Source organism: Colletotrichum scovillei (genome assembly GCF_011075155.1).
Source record: "Colletotrichum scovillei strain TJNH1 chromosome Unknown Contig00012, whole genome shotgun sequence".
Lineage (NCBI taxonomy): Eukaryota > Fungi > Ascomycota > Sordariomycetes > Glomerellales > Glomerellaceae > Colletotrichum > Colletotrichum scovillei.
In genome coordinates, this window is record NW_023336270.1 from 118,828 (window position 1) to 146,675 (window position 27,848).

The 27,848-nt window shown below is 53.2% G+C and overlaps 3 protein-coding genes across 3 annotated transcripts; 2 read left to right on the top strand and 1 right to left on the bottom strand.

The window, feature by feature from the left end:
- Nucleotides 1-11,687: 11,687 nt before the first annotated feature.
- Nucleotides 11,688-15,078, top strand: HER10_EVM0012680 (uncharacterized protein). Its single transcript, XM_035482070.1, has 3 exons — nucleotides 11,688-13,127; nucleotides 13,184-13,270; nucleotides 13,328-15,078. Exons 1-3 carry the CDS (start codon nucleotides 12,509-12,511, stop codon nucleotides 14,863-14,865), a joined length of 2,244 nt encoding a protein of 747 aa, XP_035326382.1. The 5' UTR covers nucleotides 11,688-12,508; the 3' UTR covers nucleotides 14,866-15,078.
- A 2,892-nt stretch (nucleotides 15,079-17,970) lies between these two features.
- Nucleotides 17,971-21,133, bottom strand: HER10_EVM0006825 (uncharacterized protein). The gene is made up of 3 exons (XM_035476399.1): nucleotides 20,609-21,133; nucleotides 19,051-20,141; nucleotides 17,971-18,966 (listed from the first exon to the last, which is right to left on the bottom strand). The coding sequence occupies exons 1-3, from the start codon at nucleotides 20,826-20,828 to the stop codon at nucleotides 18,556-18,558; spliced, it is 1,722 nt and encodes a 573-aa protein (XP_035326214.1). The 5' UTR covers nucleotides 20,829-21,133; the 3' UTR covers nucleotides 17,971-18,555.
- Nucleotides 21,134-22,593: 1,460 nt separating this feature from the next.
- HER10_EVM0003244 (uncharacterized protein) lies at nucleotides 22,594-26,711 on the top strand (the record flags this gene model as incomplete). The annotated part of the gene is made up of 2 exons (XM_035472928.1): nucleotides 22,594-26,344; nucleotides 26,398-26,711. The coding sequence occupies 2 exons, from the start codon at nucleotides 22,594-22,596 to the stop codon at nucleotides 26,709-26,711; spliced, it is 4,065 nt and encodes a 1,354-aa protein (XP_035326113.1).
- Between the last annotated feature and the right edge of the window lie 1,137 nt (nucleotides 26,712-27,848).

Genomic DNA, 27,848 nt, shown 5'->3' on the forward strand with positions numbered 1-27,848 from the left:
CTATAGGGATCAGGAGTGCAATTCTTCCTCCAAGGAAGCATCGCCCGTTGTAGACGACGGCCGAACGGTATGATTGTGCCTTTACCACTCTATCCTTAGAGTGCCTAGATGGGCAGCCTTGAGTGGCAAGCAGTACCACAGTGACGCCATAGCGGGCAGGTTCCCTTTTTGTACATTTTGTTTACTAGTGATCATGGTGACGGAACCATGCAACTCTCAGGATCCATCATCCTCATGACACTCCCAGGTACCAACTGCTACTACCTACTACTACTTCACGAATCGAGTCTTGAGATCGAGAGGTCGCGAGTTCGAGCCGACCCTCGTATCCGATTTTTCCCCGTCGATCTCTTTCTTCTCTCCAATACATCTATTCCAGGTAGTCGGGGTGAGTTTGAGCTTGGGACAGACACTCTTGACATGCGTTTGATTGAGAACGTTTTTTGGTAGATCTTTGACTTATAGATGCTTTCATCTCCCTTCGTATTTTTGCATTATTGGTGACAGAACCAAGCTACCAAGAGGATTCCTAGAATATATGTAAGAAATCATGATTCATGGATGACATACTTTATATCGTTGCGATCAGCCTATCTCTCCCCTCCTCTCCCAATAGGACTGCCAGATGCCCAATTTACGATCGAAACGCATCATCCGTGCTAAAAAGTAGAAATGTCATGCATATGCAACTTTCAAAGTTCGCACTTCTCCTCGAGACAGTTAGATGCACGATGATACATCTGACCATTGGCCATCATTTTCCGTTTCTTGGTCGGAATACTACCCCTTTCCCTGAGTGCGGAACGAAATTTCAACTGCCTGACCTACAGTTTAGATCGCTAAGCTCCCCCTTCCGGGACTCTAAAGGATTAGACACACGACTTAAGTGGCCCACACGCTCGCTGCAAAATCAGCCTGCACCCTGGAAGGCGCATTTTTGCGAAATACTCTCGAGCTCTCTACGAGTTGAACCTACGGTTGTTGTTTACATACGCCTCTGGGATCTCGAAGCCCAGCTCGCAAACTCTCGTGTGTCTCGCTCCTTTGGTTCATTAGGGAATGAGTTGCAGGTTTTCGTATGGCAAACAAGTTCCATAAAAAAGCAACAGACTCATAGCTGACTACAAGTTGGCAAAGTATTTCCTAAGAGGTCTCCAAAAGGAGGTCTTGTCAATTTGGTGTTCATTACATGCACCGGGGCGCGCAATTTCATAATCGACAAAATGCCCAAGACGGAGTTCAGATGCATTAAGGGAAACAATACGTAACTCAGACATCCAGCAAGACCTAGAATTCAAAGGCCAGTCTATTGGTCATCCCTTGAAGTGCCTTCTGCATGTAGTGGTGCGATACAAGATGAGTTTTCGTGGCTTCAATCCACTCTAAACGAACTCAGGTTCACATTGCCCAGGACGTCGGCATCACGAACGGAAAGATACAACAGACCTCTATCAATGTCAGATGTGCAGTCCAAGACAGAATGCTGCGAGAGGTCTCTGCAAGTTTTCGAGCGTTTTGAGTTGCCCTTTTGAGGACGACAACCGCCGGTACAATAGAACTGAACCCCAGCATTCAAGCCTTTGACTTAATGCCGATGACAGCAGTGCAGATCGAGAGTCATGAGAAGAGGATACTGCAGGACCACGCGAGTACTCTCGGGCTGTTGATTTCGCGTGATGTAGTGGAAGCAACATATCAATCACATATCCCTGGCTCCTTTGACACATTTTTTCTCCCTACTTCGGGCCAACAAAGAACGGCAAGTGGTATGATATTCGAGAAAAAAAAGAGCTTCGCACCTTCGTCAAATGAAGCGTAGCTGGAGTCTGGGCTTAGCCGCATAGCTTGAGAAAGGGGATTTGTTGAGGCGTTGTCTCGAAACACCATACCATCAAAAAGTCAAGACAATGATGCATCACACTATTCTTTGCTCGAAAAGCAAATAACACGCCGAGCCCGCACTCTGGACAATTTTGTCTGTGCATCCAAAACCCACAGTTGGCAAGATCCAAGCAGAAATAACCTTTCAGATTACTGTCTTGGGTTCTTTTGGCGCCTACAACGAGGCGTGCCCGGAAACACAGGTAACGTTACGGGTCTTACACGAGAACGAGGAATCATGGATGCATACTTGAGATATCAAATCACCATAATTCGCCTCTCCCAAAGGGGAAGGGATATTTTGAGAGCTTGTTGAGTCATCCGAACTGCGTATCAGGCGCCAAAAAATGAACTGCTTCAGCTCGAACCATTGAACTCTGATAAACCTTGTGTCTCAAAGCACGCGAAAGGACGCCGGTGCTGCACCGCCCCCTGATTTACTCTGGAAAGCAAGCGATGCCTACATCTTTGAGCAAGCACACCTCTATGTTTAGGCAAAGATAAGCAAGATATCCGATACACTGTCTGGACAGACAAACCCCGGTGATCACCAGTCTTTGGGTCTCACATGTCGAACCTCGGACTAGCTGGCAGCCTGTAAAACCGGGAACCTGAAGGGGGAGGGAACTCTTGATCATGGGCTGGCATATGCTTGGTCGTGTGGTTGTCTAGCAAAGCCAATGGGTGGTGTCTCTTGCTCTCCGTCGCTGCTTGATCGTCTGTGATCCGTTAATTAGTTTCGTCCCGCTAATGGGAGAGACATTGCTAGTGGAAAGTGACGAGGTGAATGGAACGCCTGGAATGGCGCGCTGAAGAACTGGTTCGTCTGCAGGGGTGGCACTGGGCGGTTCCATTCAATACATTGGTATCAGACTTCGTTCATCATTCTGTGAGGTCAGTCGACCAAAGATTTGAGAAGCGAGAAGCTGGTGGATACCGAGATGTCGGTCATCCCAATTAGATCCTGTAGACTGCGGGAGATCTCCGTACGCTGCGAGATTCAGACGGGGCGAGGTGAGATATCTGGGCAGAAATCCACTTCGGAAACGAGGACTTCCAGCCACTCTCCAAGAATGTTTCTGCATGTCACTAAAGACAAATAGACTGGTAATGATGACGGGCAGCGATGCGGTGAGGCCAGGTTCCGAACCAGATTTAGGCACCTGGGAACTTGCGGATGACTAGTTTGCGTAGACACCACTCTCGTGAACGAGCTAGATCTGACCTAGACAAGGTTAGTGGCGAAGAGGCGTGCTCGGGCTTGCCTGTCTCTGCCCAAAGGTGGAACTCTGGAGAAACAAATATGAGGCCCTCACCGCACTTCTCTGAACGTTTCAATGGCAAAACAATGGCCGAAAACCGTGTTGCGGCCCAGAGTACGGTGGTTCGGAGCGTAGTCGGACGTTCATATCGTGACAGTTGGTGAGCTTTGGCGGGGTAAACGTGGTCGAGGCGCTGTCAAATGCAAGGAACTCCCCTTCCCCGAAGACCTGGAATTGGCATGTTCCCTACAATGCGTCGACGTGTTTGGGTTTCCGGGTCTAGGCTGCTTGGACGTTGGACACCGCCTTTTCCCGCTGGGTCAGTCCTGTGAAAGGTGTCGGCCGTTAGAAACACCTTTCAGATCTAGACGAACAAGGCGCCCTGCGTTTGTTTCTTTATGTCCGAGGATAGGGCACTAGTTGTCGATCTAACAAGGCTGTGCGATGTAGGTTGAACACTGGAATGCGAGCATTCAAGCGTTGATGGAGGTGGTTGGCCAGCAGGCAATCGATTGCATTCTGTGGGGGGCCAGCTGACTTCAAAGCTATCCCTGTCGTCTGGCGCCTTGCGACTGTGAATCGCCTCTGACGCGGTCTAGATGCTGGCTGAGTGGGAAGTAGGAAGAAACAAGATTCCGTTGTCCAGGGATGGCTGTATACTCGGCGATGATCATGCAAGAGCTGGAGCACTTGTCTAGACGGTCGGGATGCGAATAGGCAGTTTTTGCTGCCTTGAGGATGTCATCCAGCGCCAGCTGGAGAAGAAGGCTGGTTCGCGCCAAACAGAAGTTTGCTACTCTGTGTGTTTGGGCCTGGCTCGAGGCTGGTTTCAATCTCGGTGTTAACGGCAGCTCGCGAGCCCTAACAAGATAGATCGGACGGTCTTGCCGCTAGATTGGCATCTGTCGCCCCGACGGAACGCTTGCCCAGGAACGTGGTGCGCGCGATCTGGCGGTGTGATGTCGCATCCGAACTTTGAGGCACTGGCCGTCTTGAGATCCCTTTCGCTCCCGCAAGCGCATCGCCCCCAGTTGTGTGGGTAAAATGAACCACTGCGCAAGCACGCAAGCAATCTGTATCCGTACGAGGTATCCGTACGGGCACTGGATGCGTGGGAGAGGGTTGATGACGAGCAGCAGAACAGCATAGCTGACGCGGTGCATGAGAGGCCCGGAGACATGGACATGCTGGCACGCAGGCATCTAGCTTGTTAGCTGCAAAACGCTTCGAGCGTGGGGCTATGGTCAATCTCCCGCAACTTATTGACTTGGTACTGTCACTGCTGCCAGCGTCAGCCTACATTGCAGTGCATTCAGTTGATATCCAGAGGTGACGCGCCTTGATCAAATGATCTAGCAATCGCTTCAGGCTTGAGTAGCAGCAAGCATGAGCTCGACGGGAGCAAGTGAGGCAATCGTCAAGAGTACTCACTCTGTCTGTCTCTGATGAATCATCCACTTGTTGGGCCCCCTTGCGAAAATCCCCGAGTCTGCAGCGGGCATCTCTCTGCAGCGGCATGGATGGTCTCAGGTTGCTCTCCAACAAGGACCCCTTTCGGTTGAGGATGGAGACGCACGAAGGGCCAGCGGACGAACCAGAGCAAGATGCCTGCCGGGCATCAAGGACACAGAAGCAACAAGCCCCCCCACAGCCTTAGTGCCATAACCACAGCCGCCAAGGGCAAGGAAGGTGAATCGCAAAGCGAGTCGAATGCGCACCAATGAGTGGAGGGTTGCGGCTGGCTCTCGGAGGGTGTGGTGGAAAGTACTGTCATGTATCTTTTTCGGTGTTCTTATTCCCCCGCTACTGACAATTTTAGCTAGATCAACTTCCTCTCCCCTCCATTTCGACAGGCATGGGCAAGGAATGGTGCTGTTGGCCATGGATCTAGGGTCGACGTGAGTTAAAGTAGTGCCCCGTCGGAGACAGAGTGCTGTGTATGAGAATTCGAGAAGTGAGTTCTTCGGCTGAGCCCGGTCATGGGAGGAATGAAAGCCGGTTATCAGAGAGCAGTCCTGAAGGTATGTGCAGCCATTTGCTCAGCGTGTACGTGTACGTAGGCCGAATGGCTTTGTGTAAGTGTAAAAGACACCGGTCATGGAGCATGGAAACGCAGATGACAGGCAGGTAGGTAACTATGTGGGTGGATTAGATGCAAAATAAATAGCCCCTCGCCGAGTCGCCGCATCATCTGCGCCCACATAGGCCCTGCAGGAAGGCCTTGAATTATCCGTACCGTTGCTCAGGTACCACCGGAGAGGGGGGAGATCACAGTATCGAGATTCCCTGAGCAACCAGTAACCATGATCCATAGTCCATACCCAGCATACGGATACATGTGTCCATCCACACTGGCACGGTAGGTAGGTAAGGTGGTGACTCGAGGCCCCGAAGGTGGTGGTGGTGGGCAAGCGGGTAGAGAAGGTCGATTGGCATCGATTGCGCACTGATGGTGATCCAATGTCGGTGGAGACCAGCCGTCGACGGCACGCACCGTCTCGAAAGTCAAAAGGCGACGGGAGGTAGCCAGATCCGACAACGGGCCAAGCCTTGTGCTCGGGCGGTACCCTTCTCCGCCTTTGTCGTCGTCGCTTTATTTGCTCCTCTATTGTCGTCTCAAGTTAAACGGGGTCGGTTGTCGCAGAGTCTCACAACGTTCAAGTGATGAAAGAAATTCGGCGATGTTCGGATAGTGATCGGCTGCCCGCTGCCAGTACCCAGGAGCAGCGCCGTTGATGCCGTTAGGCTGACTTGGACTTGTCCGCACAACACGGAGGTTGTCGTACTCGCATGTATGTGATATGTGACGATAAGCTGGGGTTGGTTAAGCAGCAGAGGGTCGAAGCGTAACTAGGTGCAGTATCATTGCGAGCATCCTATGAAAGCCTTGCTCGGAAAGGACATGGGCCGCGCCAGTGGCGAGACAATAGACTGTTGACTGGGTTGGCCTGGTGGCCGTCTAGGTCAGCCGCGGCCAACCAGGGACCCCATGGCTCTGGAGTACCGAGTTAGGCAATCCGAGACATGCCTCTATCAGATTACCCAGTATGACCGGCCGGGAGAAAGTCCAAGTTGACCTCCTTGAGCGAGTTTAGCCGGAGCTAAGACTGTGTGTAAGTGCATACTGTATTCGTACGCATGTCTTAGCCACTCGTCCTGTTCGCGATGGCAGAATTACTGGATTCGTCTGGTTGCTTGAAGTAGTGTCGCGACTTGATACGCGTGCGAAAACGAAGCAAAAAAAAAGGTTGGAGTCTTGACTACAGCGGCGACGACAGGAGGGGGTGGTTTGTGCAGTCCGCTCTTCCAAAGGTAATGGGAGCACAGGTGATGCTAATTCTGTTGAGCCGTGTGGCCTTCTCAATGGCCAAGAACCACGGCATCGCAGAGCGGTCAACTCTGTTGGAGATTTTTCCGACGCAGGCCCCGAGGAATAGAGCGAAGGGACGCATTGCGATGAGATGCAACCACAAGGCCTGAGTCGTCAAACAGGGTATGTGGGTAGGATTGAGATGCACCAATGGCTTCGAACCTTGTGGTGCCTTACCCTGGCACGGATATTTAGTTGATCGATAGCGGATGCGAGACAGCCAGGGCATGAGCTCATCGGCTTGGAATGTCGTGGCCCTCCTGAAGCTAGTCGTTCAAGTAATTCAGTGGTTGTTTATGTGCTCTTGTACTGTGTCGCTCGGGATATGATGGACTCTGGAGCAGCATACATAAGGATATTGAGGCGGAGAACATGAGGTACGCAAAGGTTGTGGATTCGGATGGCTCGCTTTGCTGTGTCTAGGCAGGCAGGTAAACCACGTTCCTAGCTAGAGCGGACGACAGAGCAGAGCCGAGTCTAGTTCGAAAACGTGTGCTTTGGTACGAAGTATAGATCATCGGTCCAGACTCTAGAGTAGTCGTATGGGATTCCGACTTGTCCGATCATGGCCAACACGAAAGACGAAGGTTCGAGGGGCCCCAAGTCCCCTGTCCCATGTGCCGGGCGTGGGGGCAGGCTCGCGTTGCACCGGCAGATGGTCGCTAACACTCCATCAGCATCAGGGCCGCCACGGACGGGACACGAGAGAAGGTCAAACCTTGGAGAAGCGATACCCATGTGGCTGCTCTGTTTGAGTTTGAGATGGGTATCTCATTCTCGCATTTGACGTTGATGGTAGTGGACACCGTGTGGGGATTGACCAGAGTGAGAGTTTAGGTCGTGCCGTGACCTCTATTGTCAATGTGTGCAGACCCGGGTCAACAAAGGCACGAGGTCCTCTGTATGGATAAGTGTTGAGTACCTTATGCGTATCCGTAGACTGTTGCACCAACGGAAGGAGTCTCGGTCAACCGCCGATGGATGGGATGGGACCGTAATGTCGTCTTCTTGCCCAGTCATGAGAGCTCAGTGTCCAGCACAAAATGCGGAGTTTTCTCCGGCGAGGCAGATCCACGTAAGGTAAGGTAAGGTAGGTACCGACAGTGTAAGGTGCCTACCTACCTTACTTGTAAGGTCAAGAGCACAGGATCACGAGGATGGGTAAAGCTGTCTTGCGTGACGCCCCTTTGCAAGCAGGTACAAATCTCTCTGCCTTCCGTGAGTGCTTGACCTGCCTTGGGACCCGGGAGAGAGCCCCTTCCTCGAACTACCTATGAAGAAAAGCATGGACCTTCCATTCGTAGGAAGGCAGGAAGGTGCGGGCAGGTTGAGCTTGGAGGAAGGAGGGATCCTGGCTAAGGTCCAGTGGGAACACGGGAAGGCACAGCCATGTCTGCTTCGCGGACCGCCCACCTCGGTGCACAGACGACCGGGAAGCGACTACGAATAGAGGGGCCCGGTGACTACCTAGTGATGGCAGTATGGCAGATGGGAAGAGGAAGGGACGCACGGAATACCAGGGACCTCTTACCTTTCTTGCTTTAACCTCAACGGAAGTGGTGGAAGGCACCTCGCAAAAGTAAGGTACGGATACGGGTGCCTTCCATAACACCTTAGGTACCTTACCTTAGGTACCTTATTCACCTTTGTAAGTGCGCCAGATATCGTCCCTTCCTGCCTTTTGCCCCATACCTTCCATGCATGCATTGTGTTCCTCAGGTACCTACCTTAGTATTTCATAGGGTAGGTACACTTCAGTAAAAAGGCACGTGGTGGAGGAGGTACTTTGGGGGCCTGGGAAAGTCCGGGTCAACCTCTCACCTCATCTCATGCATAGAACACAGGCAAACCTCAGGCTCACTTTTACTTGTCATTATTACAATTGCCCGAGGAATTGCAGTTTGACCTTGGCAGTGCGACAGACTTTAACTTCCATTGACTCTCTTTTCATTCCGAAGCACTTACACCCTCTTTAGACGAGAGGTCTCTGAGAGAAGCAGAAGCATGGATTGGTCCCAAGGACCCCCTATCCACTGTCAGGGTCGTGCCCACTACAGTACGTGCTAGGCCCTGCAAGATTGGACTCTGAGGTTTGAACGCACCGAGGGAGCCACTAACAGTGGAAGCAACAGTCTAACATCGCCCTAGATCATCGCCCTAATTAAACATGGAGTCTACGGATACTTCCAGTTTCCACCGATATGTCGACATCCTCCTTATGTTTCAATATCCAGGCTCTCACACTCTATGTACATACGCATATTTCGTACGGATAGACTCCAGCCTCCGTGCCCCCGTACCTCCGAACCCTGGCAGCCCGCAGTCATTCGATGAGGTGCCGACCTTCTAAGTTGTCCATTCGTTTCCGCCGGCAATAGACCACCAACTAGGCGAGACGCCGGCCAAGACTGCTCACCAATACCATGTCTCTGTCATCACTCGATCCTCACGAATATACCCAAGACAATACGCAGCAGTTCCACCCCGGCAAGCCCTCCCACAAGGTACCCATATCCCGAACCTGAACTTGAACCCCAGTCTCAATGCCGACGAACAGCCACTTTCAAGACGACGACGAAGACGACGACCACGACCACGACCACGAACGCAAATTACTCGGAAGGAAAAAGAAACAAGACGACGGGCAGCATCAAAACAGCACCAACCTGATCATGTCGAAGCCCCGGCCTCTAAGCCAGAGCCCGCCTCCTACGCAGCCCGGCCCAGCGCGCCGCATCTGCATTGCAGCTTGCTTGCAGTGACAGGGCGCCATGGCACCAACCAGAACAACGCAACAAGACTTCTGCCGCTCCCGACAAGTTTCAATCTGAGGCGAACCCTCTCCCCCCCGGCTCCTACATCTCAGCCAGCCATACCTACATACATTGATATACTCCGTACGCTTCTCCTTCACATTGCCAAACCGACACATCGCCATGCATCGTATAAGCTTTCATGGCCCATGACTGGTTTTCCAAACAGCTCCGAACCCCACGGCGCCCCTAGTCCCGACACCCATTCTCTTTGGGCGGCGACTTGTCTCTGCCTAAAGGGTTTCCCTGCCAGAGCTGAGCTGCGAAGCTGAGGCGCTTTCGACGCCCTGTCTGGACTACATTATCTCTTAGACCTTGCCGTGGTTGGCTCACGACCACGCGATGGATCGAGGTACATGTCCATGGCAGTCGAGATGGTGCTGCGTTCCCCCGGCTCTTTGCGGCTCGCCTTGCCTTCCTTCACGGCGCGCCATTTCGGCCGACAGGACCACAGACTCTTCGTGTCTGTGACCCTGACTGGATCTCCAGACTCCATGCCATCCATCATGATCCTCACAGACTCCGACACACCATGCCATGGATGCCACTCACCCACGGTTCCACGGTCGTCCCACCCCCACCCACAAATGGCTCCGCGCACAGCACCGGCCAGTCACGCCGCACATCGCTCACCAGCTCTTTGCTGATTCGCCAACCAACGATAGACTACTCCGCCCCGTCTCTTCACCTTGACAGTTGACTCTGACCAGAGCCCGTCGTCTTTCCAAATCCAGCCGCCTGCATATGCAGTGACAGGCCTCAGAAGCATGACCTTCGGTCTCACAGTCCACCATGATATCATGGTACAGAGACTTCTCCTACGCTTCGCTGCCCCAACGCCCATGGACAAGTACCGACCAACGCTGGCTCAATTCGCTTTGTGCCCGAAATGGAGCAAACCACCGTGATCCCATCTTTTCCCTGGACTCTCGTCTGGTTGGGTCCTGACTCCTGCACGACTACTACATACGGCTTACCATAGGACAAGGTTGAAGGTGCCCTTATTACTCTTAGCCTCTCACACAGTACCTAATAGTCTTGACTCTTGAGTCTTCACTGCTGGAACCCCCCCCCCCCCAATATCCATCTCCGAGTTTCTCTCCATCTCCCCACTCTTCTTGACACAACGCGACACGATCCCAAGCAATGATGCACCCTCCTTGTCAGGTTTGTCTCGCATCGTCCCGGTCAGTTTTCTTCACCTTCATGGCGGCTGTCGGCCGATTGCCAACTCTTCGTTCCGCCAGCGGAACCAGTGCAAGGCGCAGGAGCAATACGGATAGATCCATTGCGATTTCTAAGAACCGGCCACTTAGCTGGCCTGAACTTGTCGACTCATGAGTCGTGCGAATTAACGATCGACTGTCGGTCGCCGGTCCCCTCTCAGTCTTGTCATGGTCAATACTGACCAGCCTGCAGAAAAGACAAACGGGCTGTCGTCTCTCACTTTTCTCTCTTGTTAGTGTAGGAATGGAATGGTTTTCTTGCTCACTTCGTCTCAAGCAGTCGAGGTGGAGTCTCCGCGAATACAACATGGCCGCGCATGACTTGAGCCCAAGGACTCAGGGAGTCGACGCACAGTCCAGCTTTCTGGCCAAGCCAGCCTCTGGTCAAAGCCAAAAGAAAATCTACGACGGCGAATCACAGCTCTTGACACCATCGTGGGGTGGTGTCGTGCGGGTAGCGACTTGCAGTACTTGAGGGTACCTTGCTGTCACTGGCAAGGGTTGTCGGCCATATTGCGCTAGCAACGACCGGGGCTGATGGAGGAGTCAGGAGGGGCCTGGCGAGATGTGGGAGCGGCGGACAGGACGTTGGCGAAAGAGAGAAAGAAAGGGAGAGAGACTGAGAAAGGCACCCATTTTCTCACTCTTTCTTTCTCTCCTCGTCTCTCTGTCTTACGTCGTCTGTTCACGCGTACTTACTCTCCTCTCTGCTTCTCGACGACGGTGGGTACCGGTCCTTGTAATTAGTACGCCGTACTGCACCACTGCATCGTACCTAGGTGGAGGAGAGAGATGCTGTCAAGGATGCCCCGAAATCCACTTGTCATCCACCGTCGACAAGAGCCAAGCTGACAGCGATTCGGTTCGTGTCTTTTTCTACGATTATCTGTACATAGAACTCCATACGGAGTACCCTCGTCGTTAAACGGTGACCACTAGGCTCTTTAATTAGCATGGCCTTTCTCACGGCACTGACGGCACAGATAGGGACTGCCCTGGGGGCGGAGGAGCAAGGAAGCTGGCAGCAGAGAGCATCAAAACCCCGGCTGTCGTCTTGGCACAAGTCGGTGCGACGTGAGACCTCACCACCACTTCGCTGCTCACCTCACATCCCACACCGTCCTTATCCGCCCGTGTTCACCCATGTTCGCCCATCCATCGTGTGGGTACTATCTATGTATTCGTACGGAGGCTAATACTGGCAGGCAAGCAGGCAGGCAGACAGTCTTGTTTCCCATGCTCCGTATGAAGTATCCGTACCCCCATCCCCCATGGGCCATTCATTCTCGCACCTTGCTTGAGGGGAGCTACCCAATGTGCTAGGGGACCTTAGTGCGTATGGGAGAAACATCGATTCTCTGCATGTCTTCCCTCATTCACCTCGAGACCCTGTCGCCGTCCCGATTTCCCACCCACTAGCAGCGCAGCTATCTGCAGATATGTATATGCATATCCCGCCCCTCGAAGCGGCTGGCCCCATATCCTGTCGTCCAACGACCCTCTTTCCTTTCCCACTTCGTCTCGACGACAAGCTGGCTCCCAAATAAGACCCAGCGATCATCTCTCCACCCCATCTCAGCCCCTCCATTCCACGTCGGCTTTCCCAGTGATCAGCCTTTCCCTTCTTCTTGAGCGGACCGCAACGGTCTTGATCTTCAGAAGACTCCTCGCCCGCTTCCCTGTCTCATCCATCTCGACATTGGTCACTCGTCCTCGAGAGAGTTATCATTTGACTGCCGTCCTTTCCTTTCCTCCCCGCTTGACCTCACACACCGTTCGACATCCCGTAGCTTTCACCAGACTCTACGATTGATCGACAACTCAGGCTGTCCCAGATCCTATCCTGTCGCCACCGCATCAGCACCACACCTCGGACGAATCGCTTTAACAACTGGCCACCAGAATCTCACCGGTTTTGAGTATTTCGTGTTGGCATGGTCTCGCTAGTGACGAGCCATGGATTCTACCTCTCTCTCAATGGTTTCGGACGACGGGGACCTCTCATGGTCGGACAACCACAGTAACCCTTCAGACGACAACATGCAAGACGACATGCTGCTTCCACACCAACCAACCTCCCAAACGGCAGCGGCCTGGATGGCCTCGACCAGCATTCCTCAATCTCTCTCCGGGCAGCTGTCTCCCGTCAGCGCCGCCGTAGATATCCCCCATTTGGAGCCGTCCGGCGACCCGACAATGGTACACTCCGCATCCTCGTCCTGCACCGATTCCTGGAGCACTGGCCATGCCGATACGTGCGATGGAGACGATGCTGACAACGACATTGTATGGGAACAGGAATCGGACGACACTTTCGCCATTATACCCAAACTTGAACCCATGGACGACGACGATCTAAAGCTGGGCGATGTCAAGGAGGCTCCACTAGCGCAAACAGAAACTACCTTGGTATCGGCCACAAACTCACTGAAGCAGAAGCGACCCCGAGGAAGACCCCGCAAACATCCTGTAGCATCCATCATCAACCAAAGCAAGGTGACCAAGGGTCGATCCAAGACGGGCTGTATTACCTGTCGGAGACGGAAGAAGAAGTGTGACGAGGCGAAGCCGAGATGTAAGTGTTACTGCCGTCTCACTGCTTGGGACTTTTTCCCCCTGACACGTAAGCAGGTATGAATTGCGAGAAGAATGCTGTCGTCTGCGAGGGCTATCATGAGAAGAAGCTTTGGAGAAGCGGCAAAGAAAAGGCAACAATTGGTGAGTGCTCGCTCATATGAACCCAGCAAATTTGTTGATGGTCTAACCCGGAAGAAGATCACGTTGGGGATGAGGAGTCGCTCGTTTTCACCATGCAACCTCTGTTCAACGGCGTCGACACAATCGAGGACAAGATATTCTGGAGACACTACGGCGTCCACCTCAGCAACGTTCTGACTGTTGAGGGAGAAGCCAAGAATGCCTTCAAGGACATTATTCTTCCTTTGGCAAACCTCCACCAGGGCGTGATGCACTCGATCCTGGCCATGAGCAGCAAACACATCGACTTTGATACACCGTACGGCGCCAAGTTACTCGAGAGAAATCCGACAACCACCCTAGAAGCGCTACAGGCCCGGTCAGCATATCACGAGGAACAAGCGATGAAGACTCTGTACGCCGACATGAACCGTTCGGCGGAGGAGGACATTGATGATCGCGAAACTATCTTGTCGGCTCGCTACGCCCAAATCCTTTGCCTCCTAGTCACCACGCTCATTGAAGGTGAATCTCATGGAGCGCATCGTGTTCACCTGAGCGGATACAAGCAATTGATCCAAGAGAGCCCTCCAGAGGATCCCGTCTTCCTGGCCTTCATCAGCGAATTCTTCCAGTACCACATTTACGCAGACGAACTCCTCTGGCATCCCGCGCCCGGCCGTCCACGCTTGGCTTCCGAAGATTGGAGCTCTCTGGTCCCCTTGGACTCGCCTCGTCTTCTGGGTGTTGCTGATGGCCTATTTCAACATCTCTGCCAGATCACCACCATCCGAAACGTCATCCGGGATAACATTTACAGACGCGCCGAGACTGTCGTGACGTATCACGTTCTGTACCGAGCGCAAGAGATTCAAGAGGCTATTGAGCAATGGATGCCTCTTTGGCCACCAGGCGATAGCCGTCACAGAGTTGGGCTGGTTTACAAACACATGATGTTCCTGCATCTCTTCCGCACAATCTACCCACCTACCTCTCCAGAGAGACGGCCTTCCGTCTACTCTATAGCTACATCCGTCGCCACCTCGACCTCGTCGTCTTCCTCCCGCCGGCATTCGCAAATTTCTAGGCCGTCTACGGCGACGAGCTGCGCCTCGTCTCCCGGCCTGAGGCCCAGCATGGGTTCTGGGTTCCCCTCTTCGATGCAGCTCAAACGGGAGCCAAACTCTCGAGGACCGTCCAGGACGAGCTCGATGCATGAGTCCGATGCCGGGTCCTCTAGCTGCGCAGTGATTGACGAACAACGCCCGGCCTCTCCACCGCCGGTTCGCCGCCCGCAGCAGCATGACAATCGCATCACTGCGGCGGTGGACGAGTCTCTATCGATCATGGAGGGATTCAAGCCATCGGACCCAGCCCTTACCCTTTTGCTGATGCCAAGTCTGGTCATTGGCACTACGTGCTTCGACCCCACGCAGCAAGAGCGTCTTCGAGGCATCATCCGGTCGGTCCGGGGCTACACTGGTCTTCGCAACTGCGACAGAGTCCTCGAGGTCCTGGAAGAAGTCTGGCACCTCATGGAGTGTGGCGAATGGATTGCTGTCTGGGACTGGCAGAGCGTTGCCAGACGCCTCGGACTGGATTTCTTGTGCACCTGAACTACATTAGCCAGTTCACGGCGGATGGCATCAATCCATCCGTGCTGTTCTTGTACTCGCCAGATGCTCTTCTCACTTTCTTCTTTATTGCCTTCCTCCCGGTATACCCGCGCGTTGTATTCTTTCTTCCCTCGTCCTTTCACTCTCACACTCACATTCTTCTCTTTTCCTCCTCGGGTCGGCACTACTGTGGTCGGAGTTACTGGGTGAAGCATGTCATGGGGGCGACATCATGTGGGGCCACTTGCATTCCGGCTTCGCACGACGCCATGGGATTGGGATAGGCAACGGAAGGGGGGAGCGATTGGTGAACCTTGACATCCTAGACAACAAGACGGGATGGCAGTCGGGAGATTGCTAGCTTGTCATCGCGTTGATCCTTTTTTTTCCTTCCCTATTCTCCGCACGGCGGCGTTTCTTTTTTTGTACTTTTGAGGGTCGGCTGCCAGTCTTTTTTTTTTTTTTTTGGTTCCCTATATTTTCTTCTTCTCTCTTGTGGTTTCGTATTGGCTTTTTGGGTTAATGGGACGGACAAGGAAACTGTCTGGATCTGGGCGGCTCGGACTCTGTTCCGATTTGAAATTTATCGCAACATCTGTTATGCTCGTTTGAACGGCTTTCCCCGGAATTTGGCTCCAGGGAAAGTCGAAGGCGATGCATGCAAGTACTATATGAGCCAGTATTATCATGGCATTGGAGGATTATGGTCGCAACACAATACAATCTGCGCTGGTTGCGCCTCTCCTCACTCTTTTACAATTGCCTCTCGCCTTCGCATCGTGTGTCCTTTGCCTGTTGCTAAGCTGATGGTACACAGAGGTATGGTATCTCGTTGATTAGACGCATGAGATGGAGCTGCGGCGTCATCCACCGACCCCCCCCCCCCCCCTCGGACGACATTGAATGATCCGACATTCGCATCCGAAGCGTGGCCGTGGGTGCATGTTCGGACAAAAACGATGGGTTGTGCAGTGAAGATCCCTATTTGCCGACACGGCCGTGAGAGCCGAATTATCCAACCCACTCATTCTGGGGCCCATCCCTTTGCTTTGCAGTTGGGTGCATGTACTCTCTACTTTTCACTGTACCTTGAATGATAACTAGAAGTAAGAGGGACTTCAGATACAACCGACGCTGATCATCACATCTGGAACCATTCCGACCACTTGCCTGGCCCGTCTCTCGAGTCTCGACTTTCTCCCTCCAGCGGTTTCGAGGACGGACATTATTCTCCCGTTGGATGGGAGCCGCCGGTCGATGGGGATGGATCATGGACGAGAGGGACCGGGGTGTCGGGGTCGGCTTCAGGGTCAGGATCGAGGTGTGTGGTGGGGGCGCCGGGGGGTGTACGCGACTACTGTACGTCTGGATATGGGATAGTTGGAGACTCGACTTGGAGTCGCTGTGAGATGCTGCAGGGAAATGGAGCTGCTGCTGCACAACTGAGGACCAAGAAAGTTTCAATCTTTGCCTTCAGTCTTAGTCGGCAGTCTCACACTGGGCGAGAGGATACGCAGTACGGAGGAGGGTGAGGAGCTAAGCTTGCGACAGCTTGCAGAGACCCCTCTTCCTCCAGGCAGGCCTCCAAGCTCTCTTCCTCAAATAGGTATTCTTCCTCCTCCCCCTGTTGATGGTCATCACTGGGGCACTGGCACGGTGCAGTTGGAGCTACGAGCGAGCCGACGGGGGGGACGCGATGGCGCGCAATCTACGGGACCAGGCCAGGGGGAGCTTGGAGAGCCTAGAGGAGCGTTGTCACGTTGGAGAGATTTGGGGGCCCTTTCACTAATTCCCGTTTGTTCTTGGCCCAGGGTATTTATCTGGGTGCGATGTATCTGTACGTCTGAGGCATGGACGGGGGGTTTTTTCTGGTACTATATGAGATATCATTGATTGCTGCGTAGACGTTTTGGTCTACTTCTTCCGGAGTAAATTGATCTCGGCCGCTGATTCTTTTTGGTTGACCTACCTTACCCACTGCTACAGTGCCCGGCAATTCGTTGTGCTCCGAGTAGGCAAAGTGCTTACGGAGGACACCCATTTCGTATGTAAACGTCGGATACTCGGGCGGGAAAGGCTGCCGTGGTGCGTTGCTTGCTTGTCCCGGTTCATCCTCACCTTCTGCTGCAGCGTGTATCCGTTCGGATATCGGATGATTTTTGTGGTATTTCATTGCTCGAGCTGTGCTGGTGGTGGTCCGCTGGAGACAGCGAAAGAAAGTGGTGCGACCGTTGGGAAAGCGGAGAGGCTCTCCGCATTTCATTTTGCTCCCCTCCAGGGTCCCCAGAAAATCCCTGAGGAAGAGAAGGAGGACGGATCTGGTGGGAGCTTCAAAGGGAAAGGAAGTGAGAGCAAACGCTGCTACATACTACGTAGAAAACGCCGGGTATGTCGCTGTCAACGTTGGACCAATCTACCGTGCCACCGTCCACGTCGCACAGAACCGTCGGCCGGTGTTTGAAGGGTATCCCCCGGGACGGCGCTTCGGGAAGGTCGGCGGCGCGCTGCGGGAGAGAAATGGCGCGGGGATGCGATGGTGGTGGTGGTGGTTGGTTGGTAACTTGGTACGTGCTTTCATCTTCAAGGTTTCTGCGTCTTGCGTTTTTGCTTTTTTCCATTTTCTTTCCTCCGCATTTCCCTCATCTACGGAGTACGTTAACCCATTCTCCTTTCTTTTTTATACTTGCAGAGTCTGAGGGTACTATCCCAACGTCTCGAATCCGAGACATGCAGAAACAACTTGGACCAACGAGATGCGGTAGGTAGTAGGTAGGTATTCGCACCCAGTGACAACGCCTGGCGAGGTGGTGTCTTGAGATTCGGCAAGGGACAGGCCTGGTCAAACCATCAAAGTCGTGATGTCGTCGAACATGGGGGTGAGGGGTGTCTCCACTCCAAGCGGCGTTATCTGACGGGCTGGTCATTGCTACATAAAGTACATTGTCGCGAGATTGAGCTGGAGCAGCGGTGCATACTACACGATACAGGGCCCCGAGGTGCCGAGCCACGATGGTAACGAACAAATGAACGATTGGTATCCACGGGATAGCAGAGTTTGGGCGTGCAGTTCAGCAAGGGTAGGTTTACATTGATAGCTACAAAAGTCATGGGATACAAAAGAAATCTTTCGAGCTGCTGCAATCTACAGTGCAATCGGCCATCGTACAGGGGGACAGGCGCAACATGTCGCAATGTCCCTCTCCTCTCCCCGAGCCAAAGAGCCCAGGATCTATCCGCAAACGTGCTCTATCGTACAGGTTGGGGTCGTCGCATTCCCAGCCACGCATTATTGTGCCTGCGAACGCGCATGTCGCATCTGGATGAGCCACACATCCAGCTCTCAGCTACTCCATTCGATGGACGACACGTAGCTGGCAAGCCGGTGTCATCCTGTTCATCTCTTCAGGCTTCATCCCATATCGGCCGAGTCCATCGACCTAGTCGCATAATCGATCAGCGCCAGATCGTTGTCCGATCTAAGGGTCGCACTCGAAGTTGATAGGTCGTGGTGGGCCATAGGATGGGACAATTAGATCTGAGCTCGCGTCACACTGTCCCATCACCATCACTCGGTCTCGTCTCGTAAAGCAGCTCGGCTCTTGGATGTAGCAGCCTCGATGGTGGACCCCGTGTCGCCATCCGACTATTGAAGATCTGACCAGACCAGACTCAGGCTCAGACGTACGTGCCTCAATCTTCACCCTCAATAAGCTTGACGGTAACGCCGTTCTTGCCGTCACGAGCAATCTGATACTTGCCACCGAGGACAAGGTCCTTGGCAACAAGCTCGCGCGTGCGGCCGAGGGACTCAATGTCACCGATACGCTGGATCGTAGCCTCCAGATGATCCCGGAAGCCCTTCTCAGCGCAGATCTCTTGGAACGCGCGGTGCATCGGCACAGATGAGGCGCGGACCTCAGCATTGGCCGCGATACTAAACAGGTTGAGCCGGTCCATGTCACGTATGAAGTCGGCACGCGTCATGATTTGCTGCGCCTTGTGCATCGGGAACCTGGGCAGTACGTGACCCTTTTCGTCGTCGTACAGCTCCATGTCTTCTTCCTCATCTACGAGGGCTTGAGCGAGTACCATAGCGCCGGCCTGTCATTTGTTGTCAGTTCAGACTGTCCACTAGAGTTTCCCATGCCAGCTTGCGACGATGCGTAAAGGGGGGTCGTAACGTACAGCCCACTTCTGCTGGTCCATCACATCGTCGTCCATCTCGGCGCCGAGAATCCAGCACTGGTTGAGAAACCATGTTTTCTCGACCTCACAGATGGATTTGCACGTAGCAATCATGTCTCTGCTTTTAGCAACGCGGTTCAAGAACGAGAGTCGGCCGCCCACGAGGTCATATACCTCCTCAAGTCTCGTTGGGCTCAACTTCTCGTTGAAGTACTTCATGCGGTACTTTGCGAGAGCTGCGATAGCTTGGCGTTTGGGCAGGTCGCGCACCGACATGATCTCCATACGCGTAGCTAGCTGCTTGAATCGCTCGTATACCCAGTAGTCATCCGTGTTGAAGACCATCGTCACGAGGTTGGACGCCGCCCATTGTTCGGCACGTTGCTGAAGAAGTTCGATCAAGTCCTTGCCATCGTCATCGTCGCGGATCAGGTGCATCTGGTTGATGATGACAACCAGGGGCTTCTTTCGCGTTTCACGGTTGACCAGAGCAACTTTTTCAAGCTTGTTGAGGGCACGTTCGATATCCAACAGAGCCGTCGTGTCGCGAGGACCGCGTTCGCTGAAGTAACCGCCAATGTAATCCTCATGGAACTCAAAGTCGAGGGCCTTGCCGAGGCGTATGCGCACGATTTCCAAATCTGCGTGGGCCTCAAACATGGCCACGCCTTCGCCGTCGATTTTACGCATGGCCTCGATCAGCATGCTGCTCTTGCCAGTCCCCTTCTCGCCCATGAGCAAAAAATAGTGCCCAGCCTTTGACCCATCGATAATTCTGTCGACGCGTGCCTGCTCTGGCCGCTGCACCCACCGATCATCGGCCTCGGCGGAGGTTTGCGGTACTTCCTTACCAATAGCGGCCAGCTCAAGAACGGGGTCGCCAGGCGTGAAGGCGCGGGTCATCTTCTTCAGGACAATGCGCTTGTACGTCTTGTGGTAAGCGTAGCCTGCCACTGCGAAGCCGACAGCCAGAACGAGGATGGAGGCGAACGAGGTCGCGGCGGACTCGAGCATCTTCTTGGGAAGACTATCGCCGCCATCTTGGGCTCTAGGAGCGACAGGATCTGACTTTGAGCTTGACTGCGGTTGATCTAGGTTGAAGGTCAGCTCTTGTTCAACGATACGAGGATCTTTCACTTGAGATTCCTCTTCATTGGCTCAAAACGCAAGGTCCGTTCTACAAAAAAGTGCATAGGTGACGGTCGTTTATTAGCAAGATGTGACAGCAACCGGTTCGCAGCCTGATTCGCCGTGGAAACCAGTCGAGATCTGATCTGCAGCATCTTGGCTTGCAGGATCGGGTCCTCGGCTACACAGAGATGTAGCATCCCTGTCCAAAACATTCAGAGGAGGCGGATATCTGGCGCCCAGCCTCGCGCAGTCGCACCCCATTGGGCTTCTTGCAGGTGCCGTATTATATTCATCCCGCCAACATTGCATGAAGGAAGCAGATGAAGCTGCCACGGTGAGAGTGCAACCACGCAGCGACGACAAGAAAGGATGGGGGAACTTGGAGAGGTACACACGAAGAAATGAGAACGTACGCGCACCAACTCACCGGATCTTGCTGGCGGGTGTGTGGAGAAGTAGGCGACGGCCGTCTTGATGTTGACGGCGGATGAAGGTGGTGGTGCCAATGCCGGTGCCGTCCTTGCCGGTGCTGACAGCGGCCCCCAAGAACTGCGGCCGAGGCGGCAGCCACGCGTTCCAACCCACCGGGTCGGAGAGGGGCGCAAGTGCGACAGCATACGCTGCCCACCCTTGCTCGCCAAAGTCATTGCTATATTATGTGATGAGCATCTGCAGGGCCTGCTGCGGCTCGATTCCGATGGCGACGGGCCGCTGAGAGGTCCTCGCCGAGTGAGAGAGAGCGTCTCGGAGTGGAGGGGGGGAAAAGGCCGGCCGGCAGGCTTTTGGCGGGCAGTAAATGTGGTGTAGAGAATTAAGCAAGGCACAGCGGAGAGTGCGAGATTTTGTGTTTATGGAACAGACAACAGGGAAATTAAAGAGAGAAAGAAGTGAACAGGACAAAGAGTCAGTGTCGGTCAAGCCACAGGGGAAAAAAAAACAGGAAACACAACACGTCGGTGCTACGAAAGGAGAGGACTCCGAGAGCTCCTGCTACATCTTTGGCCTTTCTTGGCATGGTTCTTGACCTTCTTTCCTTGGCATTGGCCCCTGCCCAGCTGAGACGAACCCAACTGTGGCGTCAACACCTCATCACGTGATACTACCATTTCCAGATGTGGCTGATACTTTCTACACCCAGCCTTAGGTAAGCAAATCAGGTTCCGGATCACCTTAGGTACATGAGGTAGCTGTGGAGCCAATCATCACGACGACAGACCGTTGGCGAAGCTTCATCGAACAATTGTCTGCTGAAGCAGGACATTAGCTAATTGTTCCACAAAGCCGAGCTCATCTTTGGATTCTATATTCTCTCTCATTCGTTCTTTTACGAATTCAATATGTTAATCATGTCTGGTGCCCAGTCACTTGACATACCTCATCTCGCTCGACTGATTGATATACGGATCAGTACTTACTTACATATCAGGAGCGTCGTAATATACCTTATCCACCAGGCATACGAAGTGGTGCTAGGTTTCCAAAGTTCGAATGAAATGAGGGTATAGCTATGGTCTACGTGTCCTCCTCATCTAGGTTCAATTGTTGCTCATTGCCTGATCAATTCCTCTTCTAAAAAGAATTGTGGAATCTATTTCCTTCTTTGCAATATCATAATTCCTAGTATTCAATATCAAGGCTCAAATGCCCAAATTGAATAGCACTATCTCTAGTCAAGATAAATATCATGTCACACTCAAGACAAATCTACACTTCAGGAGCTCAAAGCGTACATGTTGCATAGCATTAAGTGGTCAGTTAAGCAGGTTTGTTGTCATACAGACCAATCCACCTCAGCTTTCATGTCGCCTTTGTCAACAGACCGAATGTTCTCACCGAGCATCTTCAACACCTGAGGCAGGCCTGTGTGTTGACTTCACCACCGCCCCTTCCCTCTCGCTTCCCCCCCTCTGCCCGACGCGCCTGCCCATCACGCGCTTCACTGTTTATTTTCCCTCCCACAAAATTATTTCCATTCTGGCTTCTCCAACTACCGCAAACCCCACGCTTCTCATTTCCTCCCATCCATCCTCTCATACACCAACAACCTCATCTCTTGCTCCTCCGCCCCTCGCATCAGATATTGTCTTTCTATGAGCTTCAGCACTACTCCGCGATTGGCCATATTGGAAGCTTTGTGTAGGCAGTTTTTTGTTGTGTTGAGACCGAGAGAGTATGTCACCAATACTCCGCATTTTACCATATTCTCCAACACTGACTGATCTTGGTCCAGATTCTCCCTGCTCGACCAAACTTTTGGGGCTTGGACAACGAGAATCCTGCTTGGATCACACTATCCTCTAACGGCTTCATTGTGCCAGCTTTCCGACTTGCTTCACTGCTTCTATACAATCCATCCATCAACGTACCCGAGTCTTCTCCTTTTGGTAGCTGTAACCAACCTCCAGCGCAACAATGGCTTCAAAACCAAAGAAAAGCGAAAGCTCGCAGCTTTCGCGTTATCGATCAGATCCCGCTCACTCACTTGCACACACTGCGAGCACTACTCGCCAGACTTCTTCGTCTACTCAGTCCCAGCTCCGCCCATCGACTCCAGGAATCAATGAAGGTGATCGATCCACTCCGCTCTCGAGGCTCTTTCGACGCAACCGAACCAACACTTCACTCAACACCGCTCACCAGTTAGCCTTGGAAGCCCCCTCTTCCCAAATGGAGAGCAGTCCGCCAGCACCAACTCCGGCCCCAGCTCCACCACCGCCTCTTCCCACTCCCCTTCTGGCGGGATGTCCAGGCCGCGAGATCACGGGCGCAAAGACCAACGGCCGCGAATGGGCTTGCGACTTGGATGAGCCTCCGGTCTTGGGCTACTCCGAAGAATTGTCCAAGACTGACTTTGAGGAACACCCCCTGGGCCGTTTCATCAAGCTGGAAAAGGGTTGGGAGAAACACCAGCTTGCCATGTACGGCCTCATTCTGCCAGCCAAGGTCGAGAACGGCACCCCTATCTATACTTGGGAAAGCGACTCTGAAGACGAAGAGGATATGGACAAGGCGTTGGTGCTTTCCAAGGAGAAAAGACTGCCCGCTAAGCCTCCCACTCAAGTGGAGCGACCAAGAACGCCCTCGAACATTCTTCACAAAGTCAAGTCTTTTGCAAACTTCATTGCTACATCGGATGCAGAGAAGGATGTTCCCGAGCTCCCAACACTGAAAGAACTACTCGATCAGTTTGGCCTGCCCCCCGGTACCCCAAGCGACACGGCGCCTCGGAGCTTTCTTCGTACGACCCGGTCGAGCAGCTCTCTGCGCCCAAAGACTCCCACTCGACCTGTTCCCAGTGCTACCAAGCTACGCAGCAAGCGAAGCGCAGGAATCGAAAGATCCCAGATTTCTAACCCCATTGCCCCCGAGGAGATGAGACGGGTTGGGTCTGATTTCAGCCAGGCTGTGGCTCGACGCGGCAGAAATGTTCCCGGAGGTGAGCGAGATTCGCTCTACGCATCATCTTTGCGAAGCCCATCAAACTTGATCTCCCCGTCCCTTTCGACGAGTGTCCCTCTGTATCTACTTCAGCCTCAACACCCTACCGTCTACTTTGGGCAGAACGAGCCCCCTCCCGAGTTTCGACATGCCCCGCCTCGTCTAGCTCCCATGGAGTACATTCGTCAGTATTACATTGCCAAAGCCAAGGCAAAGAGGGAAGGAGTCGACTGCACAATTCGCAAGCCTGCTGTAATCTGGGCTTGGACAGAAGACTTCAAGGAGTTCCTCTTGCTTCCGCAACTTCCCGCAGGCCTTCAGAGAAACTTCTTGCCGGACGATGGCAAAGACTGCAAGTTTTCCAAGATGGGTCGGTCATCCAAGAACAAAGATGTTGGCAAAAGACGCTCCTTCGTTCCTCTTCCTTTGGATCTTGGCCCTTCTACTCCACTCATGCCTGCTCACTTCCGCAGCAACTCATACTCTTTCATCGGCTCAGACCACAAGTATCGTTCATCTAGTGATGGATTTTTACTTGATCGTCCCACAGCGGCCAGATATGAGAGTCTCGTGCAGTCAACAAGGTTGCTGCTCGATGACCCTTCCACCCCCCTGGTTGAAGAAGAGAAAGATTGCTTTGTTGGTGTTTGTCTTAGTACTACCAGTGAGGCGAAGCCCTTGTCTCGCTCCGGAATGATTCAGGCATCTCCTCTGGACAGAGCTTCTATCACTGCACCGCCCCTGCGCTTTGCTTCCCACCGAGCTTCCAGTGAAGCTCAGCCGACAGATGCGCTCACGGCTACCCTTCCTCATCCTTGCAATGCCAAACAGCTGCCCGCTGAAAGTCATCGTCGGGTCAGCAATATCACGCAGGCTACCTCGAATGAAGTGGCTCCGCCCGATGCTTCTTTCCAAAGAATCACTGCACCGATCTCATTATCCACAACCAGTGTTGAAGGAAGCTTACCTGCACGTCGTGCACAAAGTGGAATGACAGAAGCGTCTTCGCCTTGCTATGGTTCTGCAACTTCTTATGAAAGATATCACCAGCAGTTTACACTGACAGCCACGGGTTACAGAGACGAAAACAATGTATCGCCTCTCAGTTTCGAGCATTTGAATGAAATGCCTTTTACTGGAAACGTGTCCCCTTTGAGCAATTCTCCTGCATCTGCACAGACTGAGGTCTTTGCGCCAATGGTCACGCGGAGACAGGAGACTCAACAGACTTTGGACGACGCTCTGACACCAGTGGTTGAAGATGAGACATTTCACCAAAGCATCTCAGATGATGCAGCTGATATTGCAGACACTTCTTCCGTTTACTCACAGAATAGTGCTGTCACTGCAGTTCACCATCCTTTGACTGGATGTCGCCCTTCTTCTACGGACTTGATGTTGCTGGCGCCTACGACCAGTGAGCTTGAGAATGGAGAGGGTTTGACCCCGCGCCAACCAGAGAACCTTCCTTCCCATGTCGCTCACTTCCAGGAAAGAGCTTCACGACGCTCACCAGTCCTCGAAGCCACCTCATGCGTTCCAAGCCCAGAGACTGCCCAGTCTTATATCGGTTATGAGGAAACTGATGATACTGCTGATCACAGATACTCCGAAGCTCCATCCAGTTCAATCAGCAACTTTTCATCGCAAGCGACTGGATCTGCCGTGGACCGTCACGATCGCTACTCGACTGCATCTCGTGTGAGTACAGCCACATCTGTGTCAACAGCCGCCTCTCTTCGACTTCCTATCCAGGGCACTCCTGCAAGCCTTGAAAGCGACTATGCCAAAGTCAGCAGCAAGTATGCGCGCCATGTGGCTACCGAGATGTCGGCTCCGGAAGCTTCTTCAAGAATCTCCAGCATGCGGGCCCAAGATCCTCTCCCGCCCTCCCAAAGCTCTGTCACCAGGAACCTATCGTCTTCCCCTCACATTCCTTCCTCAGTTACCTCAGCCGACACTGCCGCGTACTACCGCCAGAAGCGCCTTCCCAAACGACCTGAGCCGGCTCATAAAGACCCTGTCACCGAGGCCATTGAGTCCTCTCGCAATTCGGAGCTTCCATCTCTCCACGTCAGAAGACGCAGGGCTGTCCCGAGCCTTCCTCAAATCTCAGCATCCCAGGCATACCCGAAGCCGCTGAGGCTGAGCACGATGAAGAGCCCCAGCCCAGCTCCTACGGCGTCAAGCGCCGACCGCGCAGCTTCCGCTGCCAGCACTGGAACTGTCGCTCGTTCAACTTCGAGACTCATCACGGATATCGGAAACGAGTTGAACCGCGAAATGGAAGAGGTCTTGTCGCCTCGCTCCGCTGCCATGGCTCACCACCCGCTGACGCCGAAGAAGGAAGTCGACGTCGATACGCCTACTCGTCGCCCTCGCCAAGTTCAGTCGATGAAGGCGATCCCTTTCAACGCGCCTCCTCTCCCGGCGCCCAACAAGCCGCTTCCTTCGATTCCGCAGCCCAAGACGCCGAAGCCCAAGCCGAAGAGTGAGGCTCCTGACTCTGCCTTCATCGACGTGGACTTTGGTCCTGGTCCTGCCAAGTCTTACGTTCCCGCTCGCCCGCCGCCGCCCATCCCGGTCTTGAAGCCGATTGACACCACTTCGCCGTCTGCTTTTGACACGACATTCGACCCTTATGTCACTCGAGCCGACTTCTCCATCAAGAGAGACCGCACAGTTCGCCCAGCTGCGTCCATGGCGGCGATGTCTCCTCGACCTAGTAAGTTCATCTACTGCATTGATATCGAAGTTCATGCTGACAACAGCCTACAGCACCTTTGGTCGATCAGCGCCAGCAGCGCATCAATCAGCCGACTACATCGGCTTATGTTCAAAGACCGGCCAACGCTCCTTCCCGATTCTTGGGTAAGATGGCGTCGATGGCTGAGCTTAAGAACGGCAGAAGAGATACGATCTCGAGTCGTTCGACGGACAGCGACGACGCCGTGGGAATGAGAACTTTTCTTAGTGAGGATAGTGCTGCTTCTTCCGCGTCCTCGTCGACCAGAGACAAGGCTACGTCGGGCTCAAAGCGGAAGTTCTTGAGTAACTTGTTCAAGAGAAACCGCAAGGATGGCGAGAACTAAGTGTCTGGTATGCGAGGAGTATGAGGATTAGGGGAGAGCAAGATCTGGAAGGGGGATGTTCACAGACTCAGCTGTGTGATGTGTATCTGTACAATTATGACAAGAGATGATGGTCTGGGAATTAGGGATTGTGTATAATGGTATGGCAAGTGCAGTTCTCACTATGAGAAGTGAGAATTGACGTAGGGCAGAAATCATCAATGTGTTATTCGACGTCCTTGGTCTTCCTCTGTCGCTGTACACGCCTCTACCCGACCAAAGCAGAAGAATAGAGTCTTTGCGACACCCAAGCTGAGTCTTAATCATAGATCCAAGTCTTAATCGTAGATCCAAGATTAGGTACTGACAGATTACCTGTCGATGCTGACAACCCTGTAGGTCGTGACGGCAAGACTCTGTAGGAAGAATATCCTTTTGGGATTGATGATGGCATACATCTCTTCATTCTCGCGCAGCCAACATGATACGAAGAATACGTGTCGAACCATCCGCGGTGCTTTACGAGGAGCAACTTGTTGCGGAGTTCCATGACAAAGCGGGCTACACGCAGTCAGTGGGGAGTTCTCTCGGAAACTTGGGGCTGGCCATCGATTTGAGAACAAGGATGAGAGAAATAAGAGAAAAACGTGTATCAGGCTTTGGTGTTAGGGTTGCGCAACAGACTACACTGTATGGGCTATGAGCAAACTTTACCATGCTTGATGGTCAGGATGAGGCAAGCCATGTCGGATCGGCCCTTTGAGTGGTCCACTGGTCTCGGCTGGGAATTATGTCATCCGGGCCCGGCGTCCAGGTTATGGGTATGGATCCTTCCGATCGCTCTGTCCGGGCCGGTAGGTGGAGATCCCCTGACGGAACCCCTGAGGGGACCTTGGCTGCTCACGCGGCTAACAAAATCACTCGCCGCTTTTCTCAACCTCTCTCTTTCTTCCGAGGGTTTGACCAACACAGAATAGGCTAGAATTACCAATAGAATACAAAACAGTGATAGAGAATGAACTAAAGTATTTAGTAACATTATTGAATCTATTGATCTCCTTTCTTCGCTATCAAAATGGCAGGTTTGGCTCAGAATGGCGGCGGATGAATTGTTGCCCGCGTGCTGCTGTAACGCCTTAGGGCGGGTATGGGTACTAA